We start from the raw sequence: 27,024 nt of genomic DNA on the forward strand, positions 1-27,024 counted from the left end.
TTTAAATAAATGGATTCATCCAGGACACTATGCGCCCTGATAAAGAACCCTTGGCCTTTGGAATTAAAATAACCCCACATCATCACATACCCATACCAAGAGATTAGCATGGTTTTATTTCAGTTAGCCTATTAGCTGGTTTGAATTGCATTGAGCTCAATGAGAATGAAACCAGCTAATAGGCTAACTGAAATAAAAAACATTATGATATATAGGCTACTTATTCACAAACAAAATTGATGTCCTTAAAGGTTGGATATTTCCTCATTTTTTCCATTTAAGGCATTAAGATCAATTTCCAAAAGACGATTTTATACAGTCAACTTTAGCATGTGTTCCAATACTTATGGAGGTAACTGTATTATTATGAAATGTCTCCATTCAATAAACTAATGATGAAATTGACTTACTTGCCCTATAAAACATATATTTTGACCTTTTAATTGCATTTGTATTAGGTTTTAAGCCTGAAATACGGAAAAATCTCCAAATTACGGCCATTTTGGACGCCATCTTGAATATCTCAGAGAGCACAAGGGGGATTCACGGGGACTTTTAGTATGTTATTCCTAAAGGTATTCTGAACATATCCTGAAAAATTCAGCTTGTTACTAATTTGTTCCGGGTTTGACCCTATTACTACTGGACTATAAGGGGGATACAGATAACTCACAGCAGTGGCAATCCTAGTCTCTGCTCAAACCTCCAGTCCACACACACAGAAAATGGTGTGTCTTGTGTCTATTTCATATTTTGAATTCATAAACTTGACATATTTTGTTAACAATTTATAGCATTTTAGGATCTGCATAATTACTTATAGCTAAAAATATTCAGTAATTTGAATACTTCATATTGATTACACTTGTCTTTAATGATATTACAGGGTGGTGTGTATGTCTAATTGAGTGCCTGTCACTTTAAGAAGTACGTGAACGTAATTAGGTTTCATTCGGTTAGAAAAATAGTCACATAGTTCAAGGATATATGTTTTCATTAAATAAAATGAATGTTCAAAAAACTGACAAGGTAAAGAAAATATTTCTGATGTCATAGAAAATATCTTGCAATGTTAACTTCTATGATTTAGGTAGGTTACCGTGGCATGGCATTGTTGTCCCGTTCACTTTTTCCTTGGTCATGTTTAATTGGGTGGGTGCTTAACTTACTCTACCATGACATGGAGTTTGATATGTATCCAATGAGTAACAACCAGTGCTCAAAATAAAACGTTATAGTAGCCTATTCTCCTCCTGATAATGTTAGTGGAATGGATTTAATGTGAATGTACACAAAAAGACGCAGTGGCTATATGATACAGCGCATGTTTGAGATGAAAATGTTCCACCTTTTAAAAGCCTAATCCTAATCGTGGTTAAATCCATCAATTAGACACCAGAATCAGTAGGGTAGGCTACCAGTTTTGTTTCATAGTAGCCTACCAGGCATGTCAAAAGCAGGCTAGGATGAAGCTGGGAGGAATTTAACAAGTTCGACACAGTCAGTCGTTTCTTGTTGGTCTCCACGTAATTTTTGTAGGCAAACGAATTAACGAAATAATCTTAGGTATCATTTTGCTGGCGCATTCACGTTCGTTGTCTGGCCCTGCGTGTTGTCTATCTTGTTCCGCGTGGTTGGCCGCTGTCGAATCAAAACAATCTACAGTAAGTGATTTGATTGGATTTTGTGCCGAATACGCGCATTGTCTCACGCACAGGCGCACACACATACATATAGATAGATCAGTCCGTGTCTACATTTTATCTTTTTGTCTTTCGTTTTTTTTATGGGAAGTAGCAAGTCTTTACAAGTCAATAGGCGCAAGTCCAAGTGAAAGTCCGAGTCATTGATGTTAAAGTCCAAGTCGAGTTGCAAGTCTTTTTATATTTTGTCAAGTCGAGTCTGAAGTCATCAAATTCATGACTCGAGTCTGACTCGAGTCCAAGTCACATGACTCGAGTCCACACCTCTGGTGGGGTGTAACAGTGCAACCCACGATCGCAAGAGGAAAAGAATAAATCGCTACTATATTTCTGCTTCTTGTCTTGTGCATCTGAATGAATGGATATTACGTTCAGTGCGCTACCAAATGGCGGCAATATTCCTAGAATGCAAGGCGTGTGCCCGAGCCCTATTATGTAAATGTAAAAATGTGTGTGTGTGTGTGTGTGTGTGTGTGTGTGTGTGTGTGTGTGTGTGCGCGCTGAACCACGAATTCACATATTAACTTTTCTTTTCAGCAGACATCGCAATCATAAAAAAATCGCAAAACTTTTTAATAAAATAATGCCTCTTGTCTTAATGGGTTCCGGAGGTTCGTAGAGTAAGTTTTGAACCCCGGTCGCTGACGTGTGATTTAGATGCCTCAACCAGTTACGCCATAGTTCGAGTGTCAATATCTTCGCACTTAGCCAAGAAATATAAAGGATTCAGTCAGTCGAGTTCATTTATTCGCGGCATGCACTTGAAACGCCGATCAAAAGTTCTAACATGTTAAACTGACGTTAGTCATTAATTCACCACATGATAAAATGCTGTTATATTGACGCACAGTAGCCCACGGTAGTCTATGTCTATCTCTGAATCAACATGAACATGCATAACAAGATCCATATATTCTACGTTGCTAGAAACTTCTTTTGCGGAGCTAGGCCTACTAGTCGATGGTTACAATGAATCACCCTCACTGCCCTATCGCATATCTGACCATCCATTGTTACAATGTTACAAAATGCGCAATCTTCTCCATGCATGTAGCCTACGGTTATAAGTAAAGTGACATGATAGGCATGTAGGCCTATTAAAGATATTTCTGTTAAATACATTTTATTTTCAGTTGTCAAAAGTGGTGGGGACTAAATCTGTGATAAAGTGCTGGGTAAGCTACCCAGCGTCGCCGGTTAAAATGAACATGCCTCCGTTTTAAAATAGCCTATAGGCCTACACATTTCTAAGTATTCCTAGCATAAATGTAGCCTAAATGTCCATCTTGTCCATCTCTTTCGTCTTCGCCTTGACAATAATAGCCTATTCACGGAAATGCGGTCTTGTAACCGTAATGAATTAATGAATTAATCTAAGGTTGCCTATCGAGTCTTTCAGGTTGAATTGAAGGCTTCTAAAACCATTTTCATTCATTTCAACAATGGTTTATTGAACCGTCGTTTGATTATAATTTCGCCAGTCATCACCTTCATTTTAATGATTAAATGAGACGGATTAAATGAGACGGATATGCGGAGCATTTCTCTCCCTCTCCATTGACCAAAACGTTGCTCTGGCATCTCTGCTGGACTGACTGAGTTATAGGCTACGTCGAGTGAGAGAGCCAGCTGTGAGGTAGGCTGTAAAACATTCGAAAACTCTGAAACTGCAATCTGACATGCCGAGCGTGACGTCTCTTTTCTCCGCTCGTCACCAGCGCGGTGTCTTCGGGTTTTTCCGTGTTTTCCGGTATGAGCCGAACCTTCATTTTATTAGGGCGGTCTTATGTTGCCCCCTTGCGGTTGCAAAGTCCCGATGCTTCGGGATTCCCGATGTGCGGGAAAGAAAGGAGCATTCTCAACCCGTACCATCTGTATATTGTAGTGGAGACTAAACGCAAATAAACACAGTTTATCCATCTCTCAAAAGAGTTTATTCACCAATTGCAACTTTTAATATTCAAAAATCACACTGTGCATCCACAATATGTTCTCATCAACACTGGAACCATTTAATCCACTGGTATTGTTATAAACATTGAATAACCTCCACCATTGTCAAACATGTTCTGCATGCCTTTTGTTTAAAAAAAAAACAAAACAAAAAAAACATGATGGAGCGTTACCGTCATCACATAATTCATGGCCACCTCTTTTTAAAGTTTTTACTACTACACCCCTGCTAGAGCTTATCTATTTCATAACATCTAAAAAACAGGCTAAAAAAAGCTAGCCCGGCGCAGGTAGCAGCCATAATCGGGTCCTCCCCCATGAAAAATAATTAAAAAAAGAAATATGAACTAGATGCAATTTGCTGAATTCTAGTACACTTTCACAGTGCTATCTAACCAAGTAAAGCTTTTGATTAAACAACCCATTCGGAACAGACTTTAATAACCTGCAATCTTGCATGCAGTATATCTGTTGAATGAATTTCTTTAATGTTTTGAATGCAGGCCTGAGTGGCTAATTGGGAGCTTAGGGAAGATTCCCGGTGAGCCGTTTACATTTTGGGCCATTCTGAATATAGTGAGCTTAAAGATATATTGTTTCTGAAGTTCACTTGCTGCGCCCTCGTGCGCACGCATAGGCCTACATGTGTGCTGTGAGGATATGTAATGAAAACCTGAGAATGAGATGTAGTTCCATTAGCATTTGTAATGACGTGGAATGGATTTGACATGAACATCGGAGATATACTAACAGCTTTAAAACAGCACTGACATTTTGCATGGCGAAAGTGGTGGGTTCCAAACCAACAGCGAACTACAAATGAGATCCAGAACCATATGTGCTACCAACGCCACTCTCAATTGAGCCAAATTTCTCTATTGCAAACTAATGTGACACAGATGAGTTATTTAAAGACTCACAAATAGGCTCAAAAGTAGAACTGTCACTATAGCGTATGTGGCATCACAAGTGGACATGTGGTACAGAAGTGCCTATCCCACGACAACATGGCCCCCAACCGAACTACGTGTCTCAGAGTGCACCACATGGACAGGTGCAAATGAGCAGGCGCAGAGGGACAGAGAACAAAGGGAGCTGAGACAGAGAGCATGCTGCTACCCGACGTGAGTCAGGTGCAGATGTGAGTTGCACATGTGTCACTTTGCGACTATGATGGGGCGACATCTACATTCTTAACAGTCTTCTGTTATAAACGTTTTATGTGTAGGGACCCAGAGCAAGCTACTTACTGATTTGGTGCTGTTTTGAGCAATATTGCTGGTTTAAAATTGCTATTTTGAAAGCGTTTGTCGGGCAGATGACAATAGCATTACATCACAGTGTGCGTTGCAGGACACTGGTAATGAATCACCTGGGACAGCCAGATCATGTCCCAAAGGCCAGACCTACCAGCTGTGACCAGATGCACATATTTTGAAAGCGGTTGACCGCTTATTTGATGTACGGTATTTTCATTCATAAAAAACACTCTTTGGTCAATTTTTGCTGACCGTCAAAACAACCAAAAATCTGATATTGTTTGCACCTCCAAGTGGTCTGTGCTGTAAGCTTGTGTGAAAGAATTTTCTGGACTTTGTGAAGGTATATTTTCTTTGCTACCCACTAAATCTTTTTTAATTGGATTGAATGTTTTGCGTTGGACTACTGCTGTGACATAAAACTTCTGCTTGCTTGGCATCACGTTTGGACTCTTCTCTGCTCTACATCCCACCTGCTGTATGAGTCATGCATACGTCTTTTAACATAATTTATTTATAACTAGGCTATAGGCCACTAAGGAAGCTTTAAAGAAATGAAAAAATGAGACGGGTTCAGGCAAAGATCTTCAGCTCTAGCCTATAGCCTAGTTATAAATAAATTATGTTAAAAGACGTATGCATGACTCATTCTTGACAAATGGCAAAAGATATGTGCATGTGCAAATTTCAATAATGTCGGGCTGTAAACGGGTTCGGGCTTTTAAAAAGCTGTCAATCAAAATGTTGGGCCCGGGCTGAACACTGTCGGGCTCGTGCCTCGTCGGGTCTAACTTTTAAGGCCCGATTACAGCTCTATCACACATATTATTAACAACAAAAATGAAGTACACAAACAATTACAAAATTAATTCAGAATATGCATGGCCTGCACCAACCTTAATGTCTGCAGGTTGCAGAGGGGACTAGATAGTCCCTTAGAGAGAAGGTCCACTCCAGAATCCCCCAGGTCATTTTCACCCAAGTCCAGCTTTATGAGGGAGTTTGTTGACTTCAGAACTGACACCATAATCTTACAGGAATTATGTGTGATTTTACAATCAGCAAGTCTGCAAAAGAGTTTGACAATATATGACAAAATATGACAAACATAAATGCAAGGTGTTTGGATACTTAAAAAAAAGGATATTGCAGTCTGATAGACAGAAGCTGAACTGCAGAACGTTACAAGATGTATAATTTTACAAAACGCTACACATGTCCTTTCATGTTCACAAAAAACAGGTGCTGATGCCTACATGTGTAAAGGTTGGTGTGGTGACCCTGAAGTAGTTCAACAACAGCAAATAAGACAGTCTAAATAAATCAAGAATTGTACAGATCTATTGCAACAATTCCTGACTTTGCACTGCCCCTTAGGAGCCGAATATTTCCTGCTAAATGTTTGACCTGAATCATCTTTCCAGTGATGCACATTAGGGTGGTCCTTATTTAACCTTTTGCAAAATGTTAGTGTCTTAACCTCTTAAACTGTTCCTTTTTACTTCAAAATTTGAAATATGCAAAACGTTTGAAAATATATGTATATTTAGAGGTAGCTCAATCATGTGGAAGATTGCCTATGTTAAGCTTTGCAGCGTTATTGTGATATGTAGTAATATTAAAAGTCGCTGCAAATTATTTTATTGAAATCAGAGCAACATGAGAACAATAACAATCTCAAAAAACGTCTGAAGTCTTCAACAGTCCCCTTTGTTTGATTGTAGCAGAGGAAGACTGAGGTATAGTCTCTTTGAGATTTAGATGATGGTGAAGAAATTATCCAATCTCCATTCTAGATGGCAGATTTAATCCAACTAATTCTGGTATGGTAGAATCAATCAAATAAGCTTCACTTCTTCACTTCTTCAATGACTTCTGCTCTTGGTACACAACACAGCTGCAAGCTGCAAGCTGCATTCGCTTGATTGTGTTTTGCTCATGCTTGCCTTTTTCTCATGCAGTTTAAGTATTTATACTCTTTGTATACTTTATATTTTTTTTACCACAATCTGTGAATTAGAGAAACATACACGTATGAAAATCCCACTAACCCGGAGCAGTTACATGTAGATGCCTTGCTCAAAGCCACTTCAGCCATGGATGTGGATGCGGGGTTCAACCACTCCCCCTCTCACATTTTATTTACCACTGGTCTGGATTCAAACCGGCAACCCTTCAGTTACAAGCTCAAAGTTCTAACCAGTAGGCCACGGCTGCCCCATACATATTTGGGCACATATTTGAGGTTCCTTGATTACAATTGTTTGAATGTTTTAATGAAGACCAAAAAAGTGCTCTAAACCCACAATAACCAAGGTGATCATCAATAGAAAAAATATTGATTCCACCAGGAAAGGTAAAACTGCTAAACCGGGTCATGGATGGGTTAATTTGGATAGTTTCTACAATAAGTAAACTGAGATATGTATCTAAAATATGTATCTAAAATACATATTTAGGAATATATGGTGCATTAGATGCTTTTATGGAGCTTTATTTTTAATTTCACCAGCAATTCAAATTATCTGTTTTTATGACAATCATCAAAATCTCAAAAGTTTATAGCTATTGAGCTACCAGTAATTATTATGCTACTGCTATAAAAATGGGCATGCTGTATTTTCTCATATAAAGAAACAATTTGAAGGGTTAAGAGCATGCCAATGAAGACTTCTTAAAATAAGGACCACCCAAATGCACATGTGCATATGTAGTGTAGATATGTACCGGACAATAAGCTAAAAAGAAAAATCAAGGTTTTGGAAATGCTAATTTTTTATAATTAATGGGCAAATATATATGGTTTCCTGTGAGATGCGTCACGTGATTCTGACCCACATATCCATATTTAACACATGACCTAAATCACTTGGCCTAAAAAGAATATTCAAGCTTTTATTTCCAGTAGGGTTAAGTACAACGGGCTCTTCAAAGGCCTTCCAAAAATACCACCATTCAAATTGTACAAAATGCAGTGATGATGGCAAAGAGGGTTTTCACAGAAAAACCCAGATCCAACATATCTCTCCCATAAACATGGGTCTAGGTTTAGGTGGGGACGCTACATAGGGCCTACATTTCATGCTTACATACCTGAGTTTTTCTTTACATTGAACATTGAAATGAAGTGATATTGGTCACATTTACCATTATGGCATACTGATTCATAAATTGTTAATTCACCTATCAATTATATCTCTTGTATGTCATGCCAATACTTTGCTGTAGTTGATAAACTACTTGGTAATTATTTGAAATGCAAGTTCTTCATTTCCTGAAGTCAGATTAATCGTGGTTTCTCGTATTACCATTGCCTCACCAGTCTGTCCATGCTCATTACACGTTTGAACCAGATGACTGCCATGTTTGTGTTACGAACTAACCCCATAGGGCCTACATTTCTATGGGAGATTATTTGAGTGCTGTGTCTCCTAATTAGAAAGTCTCTGACTCTCTTTTCACCACCAACCTAAACCTGTGAGACTGAAAAATAATTACATTCACATTCTTCTTAAAGTGACAGGCACTCAATTAGACACAGACACCACAAATGTGATGACATTAATGTAGCCATTAATGTAGCCTAATACTTGAAAAATCAATATGATGTATTAAAATTACTAAATATGTTTATAGCTATTAGTAATTATGCATATCATAAACACACTATTATTAACAACATATACATTTAAGATTTCCAAAATATGAAATGGAAACCTAGACATAATAAGCCATAATTTTTAAAGTCTGGGATTGCCACTTATGTGAATGATCACACAATAGTCAATATTACTCATGGCATGAAGGTGGTGGTGTCCCCCAAATCAGATCAAATTTGAGAAAACCCTAACATATCGAATAAAAGTATAGAAATGGAAAAATACCGTAATTTCCCGACTATTAGCCGCGGCTTATACATTGATTTTGCTAATTTTTTTCAGCTATGAGATTAATACAGGGGGGCAGTTAATATGGTGTTAATATGGTTTTGTTTCTTTTAGCTTGCATAAAACACTGTCCTGCGGCTTATACACAATGCGGCTTATATGCGGGAAATTACTGTAATGTATATACTGTATATCACCAGAAAACACAAAATTTAAATAATAGGCCGCTATACAACAAAAAGTAGAAGGTAACCGTTGCAGCATGTCTGACAATTCGCTCAAGCCAACGTGGTTATGTAAAAATGAGCAAATCAATTGGAAGCCAGAGCAGGGAGGGACTCACTTATGGAATAGATATATCTGATCTGTTTTTTGTGAAAACCCTCACTGTTAAAAATGGCTGTAGGTTTTACAGTACAGTACAATAAAATTCAACAGTATGATACCACTTCATATCATTACAGTACAGTGCTGTAGTTAATATTGCATTTTGGGTAATATTTGTGCTTACTGTAACCGAGCCTGATCAAAATTTCTTTGCTGTAACTTTATTGTAACTTTGTTGCCACCTTGCTGTATTTACACAGCTGTCTGCCACCTCGCTCGCTAAAGTTTTGCCAACCGACGTTACGTCTCTGTTGTGTTGAAGACTGGACTGGCGAAGTTATGAATTTACTTGTAACTCCGAGTTATTGCAGTTTGGTGAGTTTGGTTTTCACATACATCAAGCTTTACCACGTATTGTGCAAGTTTACGTTCTAGTTCATGCAAATCTTTTCTTAAGTAAGAAGATAAGTTTAATGGGTGCTTATGTGTTCTAGATAGCTAGTGCTAGCTTGTAACCACAGCTATATAGGCGGGAGCTTAGGCTACTACATATTAAATAACTACAGGGTGTTCGTTTAACTTAAACGTATCTTGTATTCTTTAAGCATTCATTTTAACGTGTATTCATTTGGAAATAGAAAATGTCGACATCTGTGTGAATGAACGATACGCTCGTCATAGGGAATGACGATTCATCTACTCAGTTAGACTAGCCCCCCAAAAGTCTGCTTGGCTACACAGATTACCTGTGTGTGTGTGTGTGTGTGTGTGTGTGTGTGTGTGTGTGTGTGTGTGTGTGTGTGTGTGTGTGTGTGTGAATTACATTTTAGAGGTATAAAAATATCGGTATCTGGTGTTATTTACACTTAGAATACAGTAATTACGTGGTCTAGAATAACGATTGAAAACGACGATACTCTCGTCCCCCATAGGGAATGACGATTCAGGCTAACATTATTTTAGCACGTCAAATCTGTTCATGTTTGACCCTGTAGCTTAGTTGTCAGGCATAATTCGCCGTTTTTATATCATAGTGATACATGTGATTTTGTTTGAAGTAGCCCAACATTTATTTGCTAGCTGGAAATAATTAAGGAAAGTCTTCAAGAGTTGCTAATAGGGTTTTGTCTTTTTTTTTTTTTACAGTGAGCGGAGCGGACAACTGATCCGAGGAGCACAGGCATACAAGTATGTCCATCCTAAACTACTGTTAACATCCTTCTTCAAAGAGCCGACGGATTCTCTGTTCATTCTGGCTGATGTAAGTATTGTTGTTACAAACACATCTATCATCTTATCAAGCATTCTTCTTATCACACATCTATTCATTTTGGTTAAGTAATAGTATTTCATTACAAACTCATATTACTGATGAATTGTAGGCTACTGCTCTGCTAATTCAGCAATTGCTTGACTAACATGTTTGGTAATGTTTTATTTGAAGGTGTCTACATAAGATTGACATGAGCCCGTCATAGACATGACATGATATTTATCATCAAAATGAATGGCAATTCATTAATGTTTATGACTGTTGTCAATGGCTGTTTTTTTTTGTAATGTAAAGTTGACACTGTTTGAGGTGCATACAGTACATTACACAAATTGAATGGCACTTAATGACAGTAGCCATAAATGTTATGTCCTGATGACAGGCTCATATCACACTTATGTTGACACTTTCAAATGGAGTGTTACCAAAGTTTTCACTGAAAAAGTATGTGTAATGTACACCACTGAAAGTGTTTTTTGTTTGTTTGTTTGTTTTACATAGGTCACTACAACCCTGGCAGACATCGAGGGGGAAGAGAGTCTTCCAGACACACCCAGAATAATTATGCTTGGTAAGTATATTTTTCTTCTTGATTTGTATGTACAGTTAAATCCATTTAATTCCTTTGAAATACACTATATTGCCAAAAGTATTCGCTCACCTGTCTTGACTCACATATGAACTTCAGTCACATCCCATCCTTAATCCATAGGGTTTATGATAACATTGGTTCACTCTTTGCTGCAATAACAGCTTCAACTGTTTTGGGAAGACTTATCACAAGATTTAAGAGTATGTTCATGGGATTTTTTGACCATTCTTTCAGAAGCGCATTTTGGAGGTCATACACTGATGTTGGACGAGGCGACTGGCTCTCAGGATCCGCTCTAATTCATCCCAAAGGTGTTCTATTGAGTTGAGGTCAGGACCCTGTGCAGGCCAGTCAAGTTCATCCAGACCAAACTCTGTTATCCATGCCTTTATGGACCTTGCTTTGTGCACTGGTGCACCGTCATGTTGGAACAGGAAGGGGCCATCCCCGAGCTGGGCTTGGTCCCTTAGTTCCAGTGAAAGGAACTTTGAATGCTTTAGCATTAACCAAGAGATTTTGGACAATTTCAAGCTCCCAACTTTGTGTGTGTGTGTGTGTGTGTGTGTGTGTGTGTGTGTGTGTGTGTGTGTGTGTGTGTGGCAGCCAGAGCCATAGAGGGATTGTGTTCTCTACCTCTTGTGACAGCAGTGATGTTTTTTTAATTACATGTTAAATGCAATAATATGAGTTGCTGAAGAATTAATAAATATATTTTATGTAAGATTGTGATGTGTTTCTTGATTCATGCATGTTGTAATCACTTAAATACTTAAGTCTAAATAAAATAATAATAATATAATAAATAAATTAATGAAATAAATATTAAATGCAACTGAGGAATAGGTCAAATTTGAAAATAAAATAATAACAGTAAAGTACTGTATTGTCTTATAATTACTGTACACTACTGTAAACTACATTACAGTACTGTATTGCTCATTTAATATACAGTAAAGTTCTGGCAACCGTGCTGCCTGTACTGTACTGTAATTTTACAGGAATTTTTTTAACAGTGCTCTTTGGCATCATCACTGTATTTTGTATACTGAATTGCGTGAATATTTTGAAAAGTGGTCTGTTTTGGAAGCCCTGTAAAGAGCCCATTATACTCAATCCTACTGGAAATAAAAGCATGAATATTTTTTTTAACTGATATAATTATCCGTAGAGCGAAGCACACTGAGAGCAGTCACCATCAGCTAGGCTGTACTTCAGCTTTTCTCTTTTCCATCACCCGAACTACATGTCCCAAAATGCACAACTGGAGCAGAGACAGAAGATAATTAATTCAGGAAATGCATGGCCTGCACCAACCTTAATGTCTGCAGGTTGCAGAGGGGACTAGATAGTCCCTTAGAGAGAAGGTCAACTCCAGAATCCTCCAGGTCATTTTCACCCAAGTCCAGCTTTATGAGGGAGTTTGTTGACTGCAGAACTGAAGCCACAATCTCACAGGAATTACGTGTGATATTACAATTGGCAAGTCTGCAAAAGAGTATGACAATATTATATGACAAAAATAAATGAAAGATGTTTGGATACTAAATGTAAAAAAGGGTATCACCAATGTTTAGGTCTGTAGTTTGCTGTGGGAATTACAATCTGATAGACATAAGCTGAACTCCAAAACGTTACACATGTTCTTTCATGTTGACAAAAAACACATGCTGATACCTCTTTCTGTAGGGGTTGGTCTGGTGACCCTAAAGTAATCTAACCAGAACAAATAAGACACGGGCTGTGTTAGATGGCATACTTTTGTACTTGCAATACATCATATGAGTGCCTGCTAGTCCCTGCTAGTGGCGGAATAATATTGGGAGCACTTAGACTCGGCGCAGTAATATCCTCACTCCAAAGTGAAACTGAAAGTGCAAGGGTGAGGATATTACTGTGCCACACAATATAGTTATCCCTCTTACCTGCTTAGAAATGCACCACGTTTTATTTTGTCTCACCATACTCGGTCGTGTGACTACTTGTGTAACTGTATATTAATAGGGAGAACAGGTGTTTGGTCGCTTCTAACTTCATCTCTGTTTGGATCCTAATGAATGAACTGAGCTAGCTAAGTGCTATCAAAGTTGCGCCGCGCGCCAGAGCCAGTGAGTGCACGCATTGAAACGTGAGAGGTATGTCTCAACTCGTCTTAGTTAAGGGAATAACATAGTTTGATATGAAAAAACGGTAAAGTGTTCCTTTAAGCTGTTTGTCATTATGTTTTCTTGCAATGACTGTGTAGCTGATGTGAGCAACTTATAGGAATTTAATTTGATTGAAATATAAGCTCTTGAATGAGTTGATACTCTTGTGATTATTACTATGCGTATATTTTTTGTTGTTTTGTTTATTATTTTCCATGTTTATTTTTCATTCTACTAAAGGTGAAGTGTAAATAAATTCTCTACTTAACCAGTTAATATCCCAGTCTGTTGGTTTGAGTGAAAGAGTGGGCATTTACGTATAAGGTAGGTGCACATTCACTGAGACCTATACAATACTGACATGACCATAGTTATTTAGCCCCCTGAATAGACTGAAAATAATACATGCTAAGCTGTTAATATTCTTTAATGGGTGTAGTTTTGCCATTTTACCCTTTGCATTTTGGGGTGGTAAAATGAAACTTTTTTCCCCATTTGTAAATCTAACATATGTGCCAGTGTCTCTTTATGTGTTTCATTCTACCAAAACAACCAATAAGAACAGATAAGCAGTCACCTCATCAGCTAGTCTGTACTGTACTTCAGCTTTTCTCTTTCCTTTCCACAATTGATAGCCTCTTCAGAGTAAGACTATTTAGCTAAGCATCTTGTTTTGATGGTAAAACATATTATTTTTGCTACATGACCATTATATCTGTGTGAGGGTCATATGTCAAATCGGGGAATGGAAAATATTCTGCTCTTTATCAATTCTAACTATTCTACTTGTTACTGCAGCATGCAATTATGAGTAAATTGAGCATAACTTCTGAACCAAAGGTGGTAAATTGATTCTGTTTTTTTTCTCTGAGGAGAACACAAGATTGTCTATCTTTCACACAGTAGATCTACATTAGACATTAGGTAAAAAGTAATAATTCATCTTGACAAACTTTTTTTTTTCAGATTAAGTTTTAAAGACTTTAAAGGGATATTCCGCCATTTTTGGAAATACGCTCATTTTCCACCTTCCCTCGAGCAAAACAATCGATATTTACCTTGTTCCCGTTCATCCAGCCATTCTGTGAGTCTGGCGATACAACTTTTAGCTTCAGCCTAGCATAGATCATTGAATCGGATTAGACCATTAGCTTCTCGCCTGCTAGCTTCATGTTTAAAAGTGACTAAGATTTCTGGTAATTTTCCCATTTAAAACGTGTCTCCTCTCAAGTTAGAAAGTGCAATAAGACCAACTGGAAATGAAACCTGGCGTTTTTCTAGGCTGATTTGACATGGAACTATACTCTCATCTGGCGTAATAATCAAGGCAACTTGCAGCTACTGGCACTACTACTGCTTGTTGTCTATGGGGACTATTTTCAGATGCTGCGTAAGATATCACTGCGCCTATGGTACGTTTGCAAGTTGCCTTGATTATTACGCCAGATGAGAGTGTAGTTCCATGTCAAATCAGCCTAGAAAAACGCCAGGTTTCATTTTCAGTTGGTCTTATTGCACTTTCTAACTTGAGAGGAGACACGTTTTAAATGGGAAAATTACCAGAAATCTTAGTCACTTTTAAACATGAAGCTAGCAGGCGAGAAGCTAATGGTCTAATCCGATTCAATGATCTATGCTAGGCTGAAGCTAAAAGTTGTATCGCCAGACTCACAGAATGGCTGGATGAACGGGAACAAGGTAAATATCGATTGTTTTGCTCGAGGGGAGGTGGAAAATGAGCGTATTTCCAAAAATGGCGGAATATCCCTTTAACCCAATGTGTGTTATACCATTATAAAGGGCTAGTCCTCCTGATGATGTGTACATTTTATCTCTGCCATGTAGCATGGCCACAAAATAAGCCTTTTTGTGTCACAAGTGCATCAAGCATGAAAAAAACGGAATGTTTTGGGCAGTCAGTGTTATTTCATGCAGTGAGAGACTCACACATCAGGTTAACTAGATATAACATCAACACTATACCCTCCAATACAACTCCAGTATTACTAGCCTGCAGTTATAACTATTTTGTTGACCTCATGTAACCACATCACTTACCTCAGTGTTTCCAGCTTGCAGTTAGTATGCTTCAGCCCAACAGACAGCAACCTCACTCCAGAATCCATCGGAGGATTAGAACTCAGGTCTAGCTCTTTCAATGGGCAGTTTTCTGACTGAAGACCAGATGCTATGACCTCACAGGAATCCTCTTCGAGATCACAACCAGCCAATCTGCAGTAACATAACACATGTGGCAGAGAAGATATTATATCACCAGTATTAAGTTTTGTTGCATTTTAGTTTACTATCATTCAAATTCAAATGCATGGCAGAACTGCTATTCTTACTCACAGTGCTTTCCTGCAAGCCTTCAATACTACAAGCAGTCTCTTGCGACCCCATCTTGATGTCTTGTACTTAGCCAGGTCAAACTCATCAAGTGTTTCCTCTGACACCAGAAGCATGTAGGCTAGTTGTGAACATTGGGTAGATGAGAGCTCTTCTCCAGAGTCTATGTACTGCTGAATCTCCTGTTGAAGGGTGTTGTCCTTCATCTCCAATAAACAGAGAAACAGATTCATGCATCTTTCAGGCACTTTTGTATCCGCACTCAGAATTCCTTTGATGTACTGGGCTGTTTCCTTGTGGCTGTCTGAGCTGCTCTCTATGTGTGCCAGAAGGCCTTGTAGGAGTTTCTGGTTGGACTCAAGTGAGATGCCTAAGAGGAAGCGAAGGAAAAGGTCCAGATGTCCATCTTTGTTCTGCATGGATTTATCTATTGCAGTTTCTAAAAACTCATCCATGGAAAGGTTGGAAGGGTCTCTTGAGTCCCTCTTAGCCTGACATTTGTCAGATTCTCGTGAGCCAAATTGTCTCAGTGCTGCTGTGTTCTTCGTCACAAAGGAGTGAAACACAAACAATGCAGCCAGAAACTCCTGAATGCTCAGATGCACAAAGCAATAGACTTTATGTTGGTCCACGGCACACTCACTCGTGAAGAACTCAGAGCACATACCAGAGTACAATGCAATGTCTTCTTCATTGATGCTACACTCTGTCAAATTGTCTTCATAAAACAAGATATTACCCTTCAGCAGTTCTTCATATGCTAGTTTAGATAATTTCAAAATAGGCTCTTTGTTGGACTTCAGGCGTTTTTTATCATCTCGTTCAAAGCCTTTGTCATATTTTTGACCCTTCCTACGTGTCTCAGTGAGCAGGAAATGGATATAGATCTCAGTCAGTGTTTGAGGATAGTCACTTGTACTGGTAAGATTGCTCATTTTCAGAAGCACAGTGGCTAAGATCCAGCAGAAGACAGGGATGTGGCACATGATGTAGAGGCTCTTTGACCTTTTAATGTGAGCAATGGCAATGTCCGCTTCCTCTGGATTCTCAATCTTCTTTTTGAAATATTCATCCTTCTGTTGGTCATTGAATCCTTGTACCTCTGTCCACCTGTCTATGTGTTTAGGAAGGATCCGTTTGACAGCTGCTGGTCGGGAGGTTATCCAAATAAGTGCATTTGGCAGTAGATTGCCTGTGATGAGGTTGGTTATCAACACATTCACTGATGCAGTCTTCAGGAGATCATCCATGCCTTGTTCTACACTCAGGGAGAGTTTGCTCTCATCCAGACCATCAAAGATGAACATGATCTTCAACTTTCTCAACATTTTGGGACATATGACCTCTTCATCCAGTTCCTGATGAAAGTCAAGGAGGAGTTTGAGGAGAGTGCATGACTTATATTGTTTCAAGTTTAACTGGCGGAATGGAAGTGCAAATATGAAATCCACATCCTGATGGGCCCTTCCTTCTGCCCAGTCCAGAATGGACTTTTGCACACATACAGATTTTCCAATGCCAGCAATGCCTGTGGTCATCACAGTTCGGATTTTCGGATTTTTCTTTTGTTTGTGTAAACACTTAAAAATGTCATTAGAGTTGATTTTGTCTTTGTCTGCCTTTGGGGATTCAATCCTGCGAACCTCATGCTGAGTGTTGGTGCCTTGACTCTCTCCCTCTGTGATGTAGAGCTCAGTGTAGATCTCACTCAGGAGTGCTTTGTTCTTTCCCTCCTCGGTACACTCATAAATCTCACCAAACTTCTCTGTCATCCACTTTTTGTGTTTTTCTTTGGCTTCCTGTAGAATTGCATCTGCCAAAAATAAGCATACATTTCACACATACGTGTTCGTACGACTTGTACATTTTCTGTATAAATAATCTATGTCCATAATGATGATTAATTGCTATATTTAAAGCATATACATAACTAGTGCATCATAATTATGCTGTACATATTTGATTAGTGTGTCATAAAAAGTCTAACCATCTTCCTTATTTGAGTCTTGAACAATTGCTCCCTCAAACAAAAAGTGAAAATAAAAGTTTGATAAAAAATCATTAAAGTGCACTCAGTGATAAGTGCACAAACATGCAGTACAGCTGTGGAATGTATTAAAGTCTTACCATCTTGCTTTCCTGTCGCTGCAGCATCCCTGGAGAAACATGGCAAAAAGACAATGCAAATTCATTATAGAAACATTTCAATAAATCACTTATACTGTATATGTGTACAACAGGATATTCATAATTAGTATTGGAGAAATACCTTTGTCTGTGCGTGTGTGTGTGTGTGTGTGTGTGTGTGCGTTTTGGGTCGGTTTGAATATCGTGAGCTTTAATGCTTTGATGTAGCATATTGTTTCTGAAGTTCATTTGCTGTGCCCTTGTGGCACTTGAGCAGTTTCCCAAATATTGACAAAGTAGCACAAACTGTTCGGAAATCCCAACCAAGTCTATATTTGCAATAATTTAGGGGAGTAAATGAGCGGCCCCTCCTCCAGTGGCACGAGTGGCACAGCCCTCACAAACTCTCATGTGTGCAGGGGGGACGTGTAGTAGGCCTAGGAGTATGATGACATTAAGTACAGAGATCTCATGCAGTATTTTTGACTGGTGCCTGAGGATCCATCTCCAACTCAATACAGCCAAGACCAAAGAACTGGTGGTGGTTTTCCATAGGAAAGGTCATCCCCCATCAGCACCAGTGAGCATTCAGGGAAATGAGATGGTGAGGGTGACACCTGGATGTTCACCTGAAGAGTAAGCTGGACTGGCCTGACACCACGGCTGCACTCTACCAAAAGGGCATGAGCAGGCTGTATCTGCTGAGGCAACTGAGATCTTTTGGGGTTTATGGGCGCTTTTGAGAACATTTTACAGCTCAGTGGTGGCATCAGCCATTTTCTATGCAGTAGTATGTTGGGGGAGCGGCAAGAGCTAGTGCTGTTCTGGGATGTCTGCTTGACCCAAGAGAGATAGTGGGAGAGAGCAGGACGGTGGCTAAACTGACATCTGTGCTGAGTAAACCACCCAACACGTGTCACTCTGAGCAGCTGTTTCAGAGACAGGTATAGTGCAGGGGAGCATGCCCAAGGAGTGTGTATTGTTGCATGTCTTACTGATGATGTATGGTGTGTGTGTGTGTGTGTGTGTGTGTGTGTGTGTGTGTGTGTGTGTGTGTGTGTGTGTGTGTGTGCTCATTTACAAGTATTACCAACAAAAGCCAATCTGTCTGTGTGGTATTCAAGTCAACATGAGCCGTTCTGCATGTCACATCGCGACCAGCAAAGAGAGACCATGGCACATATCTTGAACGGCTGTGCCGCTTACAAGGGACTCTACATCACGCAGCATGACCTTGAGCATGATTTTGAATTTCCCCTTGGGGATCAATAAACTATCTATCTATCTATCTATCTATGACCGTATTGTGTGATAAATGGCTGTACACAGTGGCTATTCCACATGTGCTGGAACATGTATAGTGCAGGAGAGCATGGCTAAGGAGTGTGTACTGTTGCATGTCTTACTGGTGATGTATGGTGTGCTGTAACAATGCAAATTTGCCCTTTGTCCTGGGAGATGATTAAAGGATTATCTCATCTGATAATAATTCATTTTTACAGTGAGGATATAACCCCAGATCTCAAAAGCTCCTCCAAATAACAGTCTACTTGAAATTCTAATTTTCTGGTATGTGTCCCATTCATGACCTGTACTGTATGTGTGTGTGTGTGTGTGTGTGTGTGTGTGTGTGTGTGAGTGAGTGAGTGAGTGAGTGAGTGAGTGAGTGAGTGAGAGAGAGAGTTGTATCTACCTCTCTTCTAGTTTGTCTGCAAGGTTGTTGAGGTTCATCTTCCTCAGGATGGTCTGAGTCACTTTCACTCTGCCTTCCTCCCCATATGCATCCGTCATTATAGAGGCAACATCAGTAGTGTCACTGTCCTCCAGCGTTCCTCTGGGGATGGGCTCAAACCCCTCCACCGTCCTCTCAGACAGGTACATCCTGAACCGCTTCAGCTCTGCAGACTTCAACTCATCCAGAGTTTTGAGGAGCAGATCCAGAGAGTTCTCAGCCATGATGCTCACCTGTCATACAACAAATACAGATAGTTGGTCTTGAGGGGTCTAGACACTTTGCCACAGTGCCCATTTAGTCTTTATTCCTGTTGTGGTTTTAAGGAGAAATTTGGTGTAAAAACAACCTAGGGTCTATTTGTGGATTAAAATGAGAGTAAAAGAGAGATTGTTTTGCATATTAGACACAGTGGTAAATATTACATTATAAAACAAACAACGGCAGTCCTGAGCTGCATTCAAAGCCTTTGTAAAAATGGCTCTCCAACGAGATGTGAATCTATGGGCACATCTCTATTTACATGTAAATCCAGTAATGAACACTCATTACAATAGCACGATGTCAAAGACCCGCCCCATTCTTGCCTTCCTGACATGCACCAAGCAGCGGACATTTTTCCACGGTGTAGTCCAACCATGTTGAATTTGGATCACAGTGTTCCGTAAACCATAGCTATATCTCACTGAGCCCAGTGGCAACCACAACACAATCTCGGCCACAAATCTGGAGGCAAACATACACCTCCACCTGCCACATCATGTTATCGTCACACACTTAGCACTTCATGAGTGCAGACGCAGGAATATGCCAGACCCCTAAGCTGCTCTGATAACTCACATCCTGATTGGTCATCTGCTGCTTCAAGTTACATGAAGGAAGTCTCTGCTAGCCTCAACCTCACTCAACTAATCACTGAACCTACTAGACCCAACCTTTTAAACCCCTCTAAGTTCACCACTATTGACTTAATCTTTTCAAACAAACCAGATAAAATTACTGTCAGTGGAGTCTTTGATATTGGGGTCAGTGACCACTGTCCTACTGCTTGTGTTAGAGACTCATTTAAAGAAGGCACCCCCTCGTACGTGCATTTTCCGGAAGTTACGTCAGAATAGACTGTCTGAAAGTCAAGCACTCTCACAAGATGGGTACTTCGTTTGACGTGATTTCCAAGCGTGCATCGATGCATCTTTTTTGGCCTCAGATATCCCATAATCCATTGCGCAGCGCAGGTCAAGCTCCACACGTCATGCAAATCATCAAGCAACACACCCCCCTCCCCGAGTCAGGTGATGCCAACTAGTTTGTGCTGTCCAAATGTAGGGACGCATACTGAGGAGCAAGCTAACTGAGATGCTACTGGAAAGAACAGTACTATCAAGCGTGCGCCCTTGACAATTGGACATGGCCTTGATGTTGTTACTGCCTTTTGCGCGCCATAACTGGGATTCAGTGCATTTATGTGTTTTATTTTAATATTAAATTTCAGTAAGGATTGATATGCAATCTCTTTAAAATGTTGACTGGGGCTGTGACATTCTTGGGGGAAAAAAACTTAAATGGTTCCACATAAAACCATTCAAATACAGAAAAAGGCAAGATAATTTAGTCGTATAATTAAAATTGTCTGTATGTTCAATTGATAGCTAAGAGGAAATAATCAGATGCTGGAGTTGTTGTTTTCTTGTCTGACATACAGTAAATTGCGCCGAGAAATATCTCCACATTGCCTGACCTTGTGGATAGCTCTTAAAGGAGACATAGAACATTTTGTCTGTTTTTTGATGAATTTGGAGAGGTGCATAACCAAAGAGCTATCATGAACATGTGGCATGCATATGAAAATCTTGAACTTAGAAATAGCCACTAAAAAATGGGCGAATTAGAACAAAGACTACTTATGATGTAAAATATCGCAAAGCCATTGAAGCTCAATTGTGGTTGCCAAAGAAGGCGCCATTTAGTCAAACAGACAATTTCAATACCCAGCCTGAATATAAGGTTTTAATTGGGCTTGTAAAATTGCAATTGAGTTTATTTTTCCAAAGTTGAATATATACTATTTTAACATTAGAGAACTCTAATTCAATCCTCAATTCATCCATTCTATGTCCTCTTTGAAAAGTTGATGTTAAGAATTCACTCTCTGGCAGTCATTTTTTATTCATACAACAAACAGTCAAACAAAAATCATATGACATTGATACAGTTTTGTCTGTAGTTGTCAGTCACAGCTAGCTGGCAGATCAAATATGGCTGATGCTGGAGCAAAGGCCGGTGGCTCATGTCCAAGAGCTGTAAAGGAACTGCAGTGAGTTCCATTAAGTTGGTATCCATGGAAACCTAGTGAATCATTACATCACTCAGTATGTCTAGTATTGAATCGCAGTTGAACACAGCAAGCAGTCCAGAAGGCTGGCACCCACCAGACACGAACGCAGCACGCCGCAACAAGAAAACAATGAGAACTCCATTGTTTTTAACGGAACAAAGCCCACTGGAAAGGTCTGTCGTGCAGCAGCCACACAGGGTTAGAAAACTGTTCTAAAATCCTGCACCTCAAGCCTACACCACTGAACGGCGTGTCCGGTGGGCGCCGGCCTTGAGTCTATTACTAAATCAATAACACAGCTGAAACATATTTTGTATTTCAAGCTCTTTATACACATAAGCATTGGACCTGTTGTTGATGGTTTTCAAATGGAGCACAACGACCCAGTGTAGCTTAGTAAATGATTTAGAGACTTGGTCATGCTGTTGTCTACAGGCACCTTGATCTCCTCCCTGACTTTCATGATGAGTACAGATCTCACTGGCAGAATATGCTGATACAAGAGAGACTACAGTAGACAGACACCATGCTGATCAGGAGTCAGCCTCTCTCTTCTAGCACTTTTGGATAAAGTCCCACACACACACACACACACACACACACACACACACACACACACACACACACACACACACACACACACACACACAGACCTCAGCTCAGTATGGGCTACCTGCACAACCCTGATTTAATCATGAGAACCGACTTCACCGTAACAGTCACAATAATTACAAAAACAAATCTCAAATCTCTCTTCTACGTTTGCAATGTCTTGCTTGGTCTACCAACAAGAGATGGAAATCTGTTACATTTCCTATGACGAGTCCTCGGCCCAAACTACACCGGGTCCACAACTGAAGCACTCTGTTTGTACAAATAGTTTTTGAAGACTGGTGTCGCCAGTTCAGCTCCATTGACCACAGTGGAAGCTAGTTGTAGCAGCAGCCATTACGCATCAGAACACTTCGTACGTGGCCGGTGTAGCCTCCCTGTTAGGAACATGGTCCAGTACGGGGTCACATGACATTGGATAAGCAGGAAATCAGCACATTCAACCCTTAGGTCAAGCAGCTACAAAACATTGTTTTCTGTACCTGCATGTTACCATTCATAAAGATTTTGTGTACAGTACGTACATGTATAGCGTACCTTTACAATATTCTCTATATGCTTTTTTTTAGAGCATCTGTTTTCATGCATGGAAAATTAACAAACCTTTTATTTTCATGTTCACCTTCAAACCATAACTGTCCATTCACAACAAAGTAATTAAAGGCACTCACCTTTTTTTCACCTGAGATCTTTTTAACCACCGAAGATATATTCCAACTGTACTGTCTGACACCTGTTTCAGAGTGAACTTTGTGTTCCAGCAAGAAGCTGTTATAAAAAGTTTTTACTGCCTAGATAGCACAGCACTAAAGCCCATCCTTTAGTTTTGCCTTAAAGACACAGTACCAACCCACAGCACATGTAAGTGTGTTGTTATGTGCAGGTAAATGTATGAGAGGTGAATATATGAATAACTACAGAGCCCCAGAAGGACCATGTTGGGTATTTGTTATTTTAAAGATGGGAATTCATTTTTAGCCTTCTGCATTCCCTCACAAAACATTTGACTGTAAATATCATATAGGCCTACAGGAGCACAACTTCAGACAGCCGTCTAACAGGAATCATTAGGGGGATTCGACTTCATGTAGCCGTCTGCAGCCATCAGCTGACTGCACACAGTACGTGATTATTGCTGAGATTCTGATGCGTTTTCATTGTGCATCTGCTACTGTGGAACGCTTAACCACTTGGCTAGCGTGTGTCTGCAGAAAAAGAGACGGGACATCGTCAGCTTAACGCTGTGGACACACTAACGGACGCGGTGCTGGAGGATGAGGATGACACACACACTTACACAACCTCAGCTGATGAGACGGCTCCTGGGGAAGAAGTGGGTTGTGGATCTGAGACTGAATGGTGTACAGCAGAAGTGGGTTGTGGATCTGAGACTGAATGGTGTAAAAATTGAGCTTAGTATGGTGATCACCAGACTAAGGAATCCTGTACCAACTTCAACAACTTTGTTTTACTTACATTAACTTACAGTAGTACTCATACAATTCTTTCAAGGCTGGCAGGTCTGAGGTTGGCTCTTACCAGGTTTGGCTGTGATTAGAATGTTGGCATACGGAGAGTTCCGCACTATGATGTCACTGTGTAACCTGCGTTGTGTGGTCCAGCCCTGCACACGCCTGGTCTCGAACCTGCGAAACAGCAGCACCTCGGATCGGGCGCCGAGCACGCTAACTAGCTTTCATGCCATCAGCATGCCACACACACACACACACACACCAATACACACACACACACACACACACACACACACACACACACTATTGCTCTCTCTTACACACACACACACAAACTGTTTTGTACTAGTTTGCCAGAGTCAGGTATTCCTGCAGGTTCTGCGAGGCCTAGACTAATGTGATAATCTCCCACTCTCTCTGCTTCTCTCTCTCTCTCTCTCGCTCTCTATCTATCTATCATTCTCTCTCTGCCTCTCTCTCTCCTCTCTCTCTCTCCTTCTCTCTCTCTCTCTCCCTCTCTCCTCTCTCTCTCTCCTTCTCTCTCCTTCTCTCCCTCTCTCCCTCCCTCTCTCTCTCTCCTTCTCTCTCTCCCTCTCTCTCTCCTTCTCTCCCTCTCTCTCTCCTTCTCTGCCTCTCCCTCCCTCTCCCTCTCCCTCTCCCTCTCCCTCTCCCTCTCCCTCTCCCTCTCTCTCTCTCTCTCTCTCTCTCTCTCTCTCTGCACACGCCTCTCTCTCTCTCTCAATTCAATTCAATTCAATTCAATTCAAAGGAGCTTTATTAGCATGACTGTTTTTCACAATATTGCCAAAGCTAGTGTTACAGATAACACTGAACGCACTAACATACAAAACATCAAGACACATATCACATGAATCAATGGAAATCAGCGAAATCATGCACACACACACACACACACACACACACACACACACACACACACACGCTCACAGGCATGTCACAGCCATACAAACCATTGTTCATGCATAGGAGAACCAAGACAGAACAAAACAAAATAAAACAAACAGGAGAGATGGTGTAACAGACAGACAGTGTGGGGGCAGTGTTGTGTTGAAGGGTAGATGTGGTGGGGGGATTATTTTAGGTAATACCTTCTCTCTGGTTATGGAGTGAGGACACATAACTGGCTGACAATATGCATGTGCTGGTGTCCTCACCCAAAACTATGGCAAGTTGTTTCTCTTCCTCTAGTTTTGTGAAATTTGGGATGATGTTGTTCAAATTGTTGATGTATTTGTCTCTTTGGGACCGATATTTGTCACAGTGTAACAGAAAGTGCACCTCTGACTCTACCTCCCCTGTCATACAGTGGCCACATGTCCTTTGCTCTTTGGGCAGCCATGATTTCTTGTGTCTGCCTATCTCTATGGCTAGACTGTGGTCACTCAGCCTGTACTTGGTGAGGATCTGTCTCTGCTTCGTATCTCTGACAGTGTGGAGATACTCTGCCAATTGATAGTCTTTTCGTATGCCAATGTAGCATTCTAGTTTGTGTTGTAATTTTGTTTCTTTCTTCCAATGTTCCAAATAAGAATTCTTGTTGTTCTTGTTAATTTGGTTGATTCTGATTGGTGGTTGGGAAGCAGTGCTGGTCTGGACAGTTTGTAGGTTAGGGGTTACTAGTGGGTTAGTTAAATCCGAGACCAGCTGACATAGGGGACTGGACTTAGGGCTGAGCTCTTGGGATTTAAATGCTTTAAAATGCAGTGAATTTTGAGGGCTTAATTTGAGATGAATCCAGAATTTTAGTGATCGTTTTTGGATATTAATCAATAGTGGAAATCGGCCTAATTCTGCCCTGCAAGCATTTGTGGGTACTTTTCTTTGGACATGTAACAAATTTCTACAGAATTCAGCATGCAGGGCTTCTATTGGGTGTTTGTCCCATCTAGTGTAGTCATGATTACTGAGTGGACCCCATATCTCACTTCCATACAGTGCAATTGGCAAAATGACTGTGTCAAATATTTTGGACCAGATTTTAATTGGTATATCTATTTGATGGAAATTTCTTTTTATTGCATAAAATGCTCGTCGTGCTTTTTCTTTTAGTGCACTCACTGCAAGACCAAAGTTTCCAGAGGCGTTAATTTTTAAGCCAAGGTAATTGTAGGAAGTAACATTTTCTAGGGCGGTGTTACCTAGAGTAAAAGTGTGTCTGGTTCCCTGAGGTCTGGGATGCTTCTGGAAGATCATAACTTTAGATTTATCCAAATTGACTGTCAGGGCCCAGTTCTGACAGTACTGCTCTAGCAGGTCCAGGTGCTGCTGTAGGCCCTGTTCAGTGGCCGACAGCAGTACCAGGTCATCCGCGAAGAGCAGGGATTTGACTTCCGTGTCCAACAGGGTGAGCCCAGGTGTTGCAGATTGTTCCAGTAACACCGCTAACTCATTTATATAGATATTGAACAAGGTTGGACTCAAGCTGCAACCCTGTCTCACCCCCCGCCCTTGAGTGAAGTATTCAGTTCTTTTGTTGCCAATTTTTACGCCACACTTGTTGCCCAAATAAATTGATTTGATGATGTTATACATTTTACCCCCTATACCACTTTGTAGGATTTTGAAATACAATCCTTCGTGCCAGATTGAATCGAAAGCTTTTTTAAAATCAATGAAACACGCAAATATTTTCCCCTTACTTTTTTGGTGAACATTTTGGTTTATCAGGGTATGGAGGGTGTAAACATGATCTGTAGTGCGGCAATTTGGTAAGAAGCCAATTTGATTTTTACTCAAGACATTGTGTTCGATAAGGAAGGCCTGTAAACGGGCGTTGAGGATACAGCAGAACACCTTCCCCAGATTACTGCTCACACAGATGCCTCGGTAGTTATTAGGGTCAGATTTGTCTCCACTCTTATGTATTGGGGATATAAGCCCCCTGTTCCAGACATCAGGGAAGCAACCAGCTTGAAAAGCAAGATTAAATAACTTGAGGAGAGCCATTTGTAGAATGGGTGGGCTGAATTTCAACATTTCTGTCCGGATACTATCAGGACCACAAGCTTTTTCAGGCTTGAGCTTTTTAAGATTTTTCGTGAGCTCATCAATTGAGATGCTGTGATCAAGTGGATTTTGGTGGACACAAATGGCCTCTTCAAGCTTTTTGAGGTTTAATTTTATATTTTTTTGTTCATTAGTGATGTCATCTGGCATAGGTTTATATAGGTTTTGGTAAAATGTTTTCCAGGTGTCTGGATTTTGAATGGCCAATTCTTTTGGTGGGGAATTGTTTAAA

General features: G+C 40.1%; 1 protein-coding gene across 1 annotated transcript in view; it reads right to left on the reverse strand.

The window, feature by feature from the left end:
- Window positions 1-19,570, reverse strand: part of LOC134076363 (NACHT, LRR and PYD domains-containing protein 12-like) — a 46,081-nt gene extending 26,511 nt beyond the window's left edge. The window contains exons 1-8 of the mRNA XM_062531377.1: window positions 19,308-19,570; window positions 17,615-17,643; window positions 17,131-17,300; window positions 16,131-16,845; window positions 15,491-16,022; window positions 15,197-15,370; window positions 12,309-12,479; window positions 5,812-5,982 (exon numbers count right to left, since the gene is read on the reverse strand). Of these exons, the coding sequence (XP_062387361.1) occupies window positions 5,812-5,982; window positions 12,309-12,479; window positions 15,197-15,370; window positions 15,491-16,022; window positions 16,131-16,845; window positions 17,131-17,300; window positions 17,615-17,643; window positions 19,308-19,570 (2,225 nt within the window). The remainder of the gene's footprint in view (window positions 1-5,811; window positions 5,983-12,308; window positions 12,480-15,196; window positions 15,371-15,490; window positions 16,023-16,130; window positions 16,846-17,130; window positions 17,301-17,614; window positions 17,644-19,307) is intronic.
- Window positions 19,571-27,024: the final 7,454 nt, after the last annotated feature.

This window comes from Sardina pilchardus, chromosome 1 (genome assembly GCF_963854185.1).
Source record: "Sardina pilchardus chromosome 1, fSarPil1.1, whole genome shotgun sequence".
Lineage (NCBI taxonomy): Eukaryota > Metazoa > Chordata > Actinopteri > Clupeiformes > Clupeidae > Sardina > Sardina pilchardus.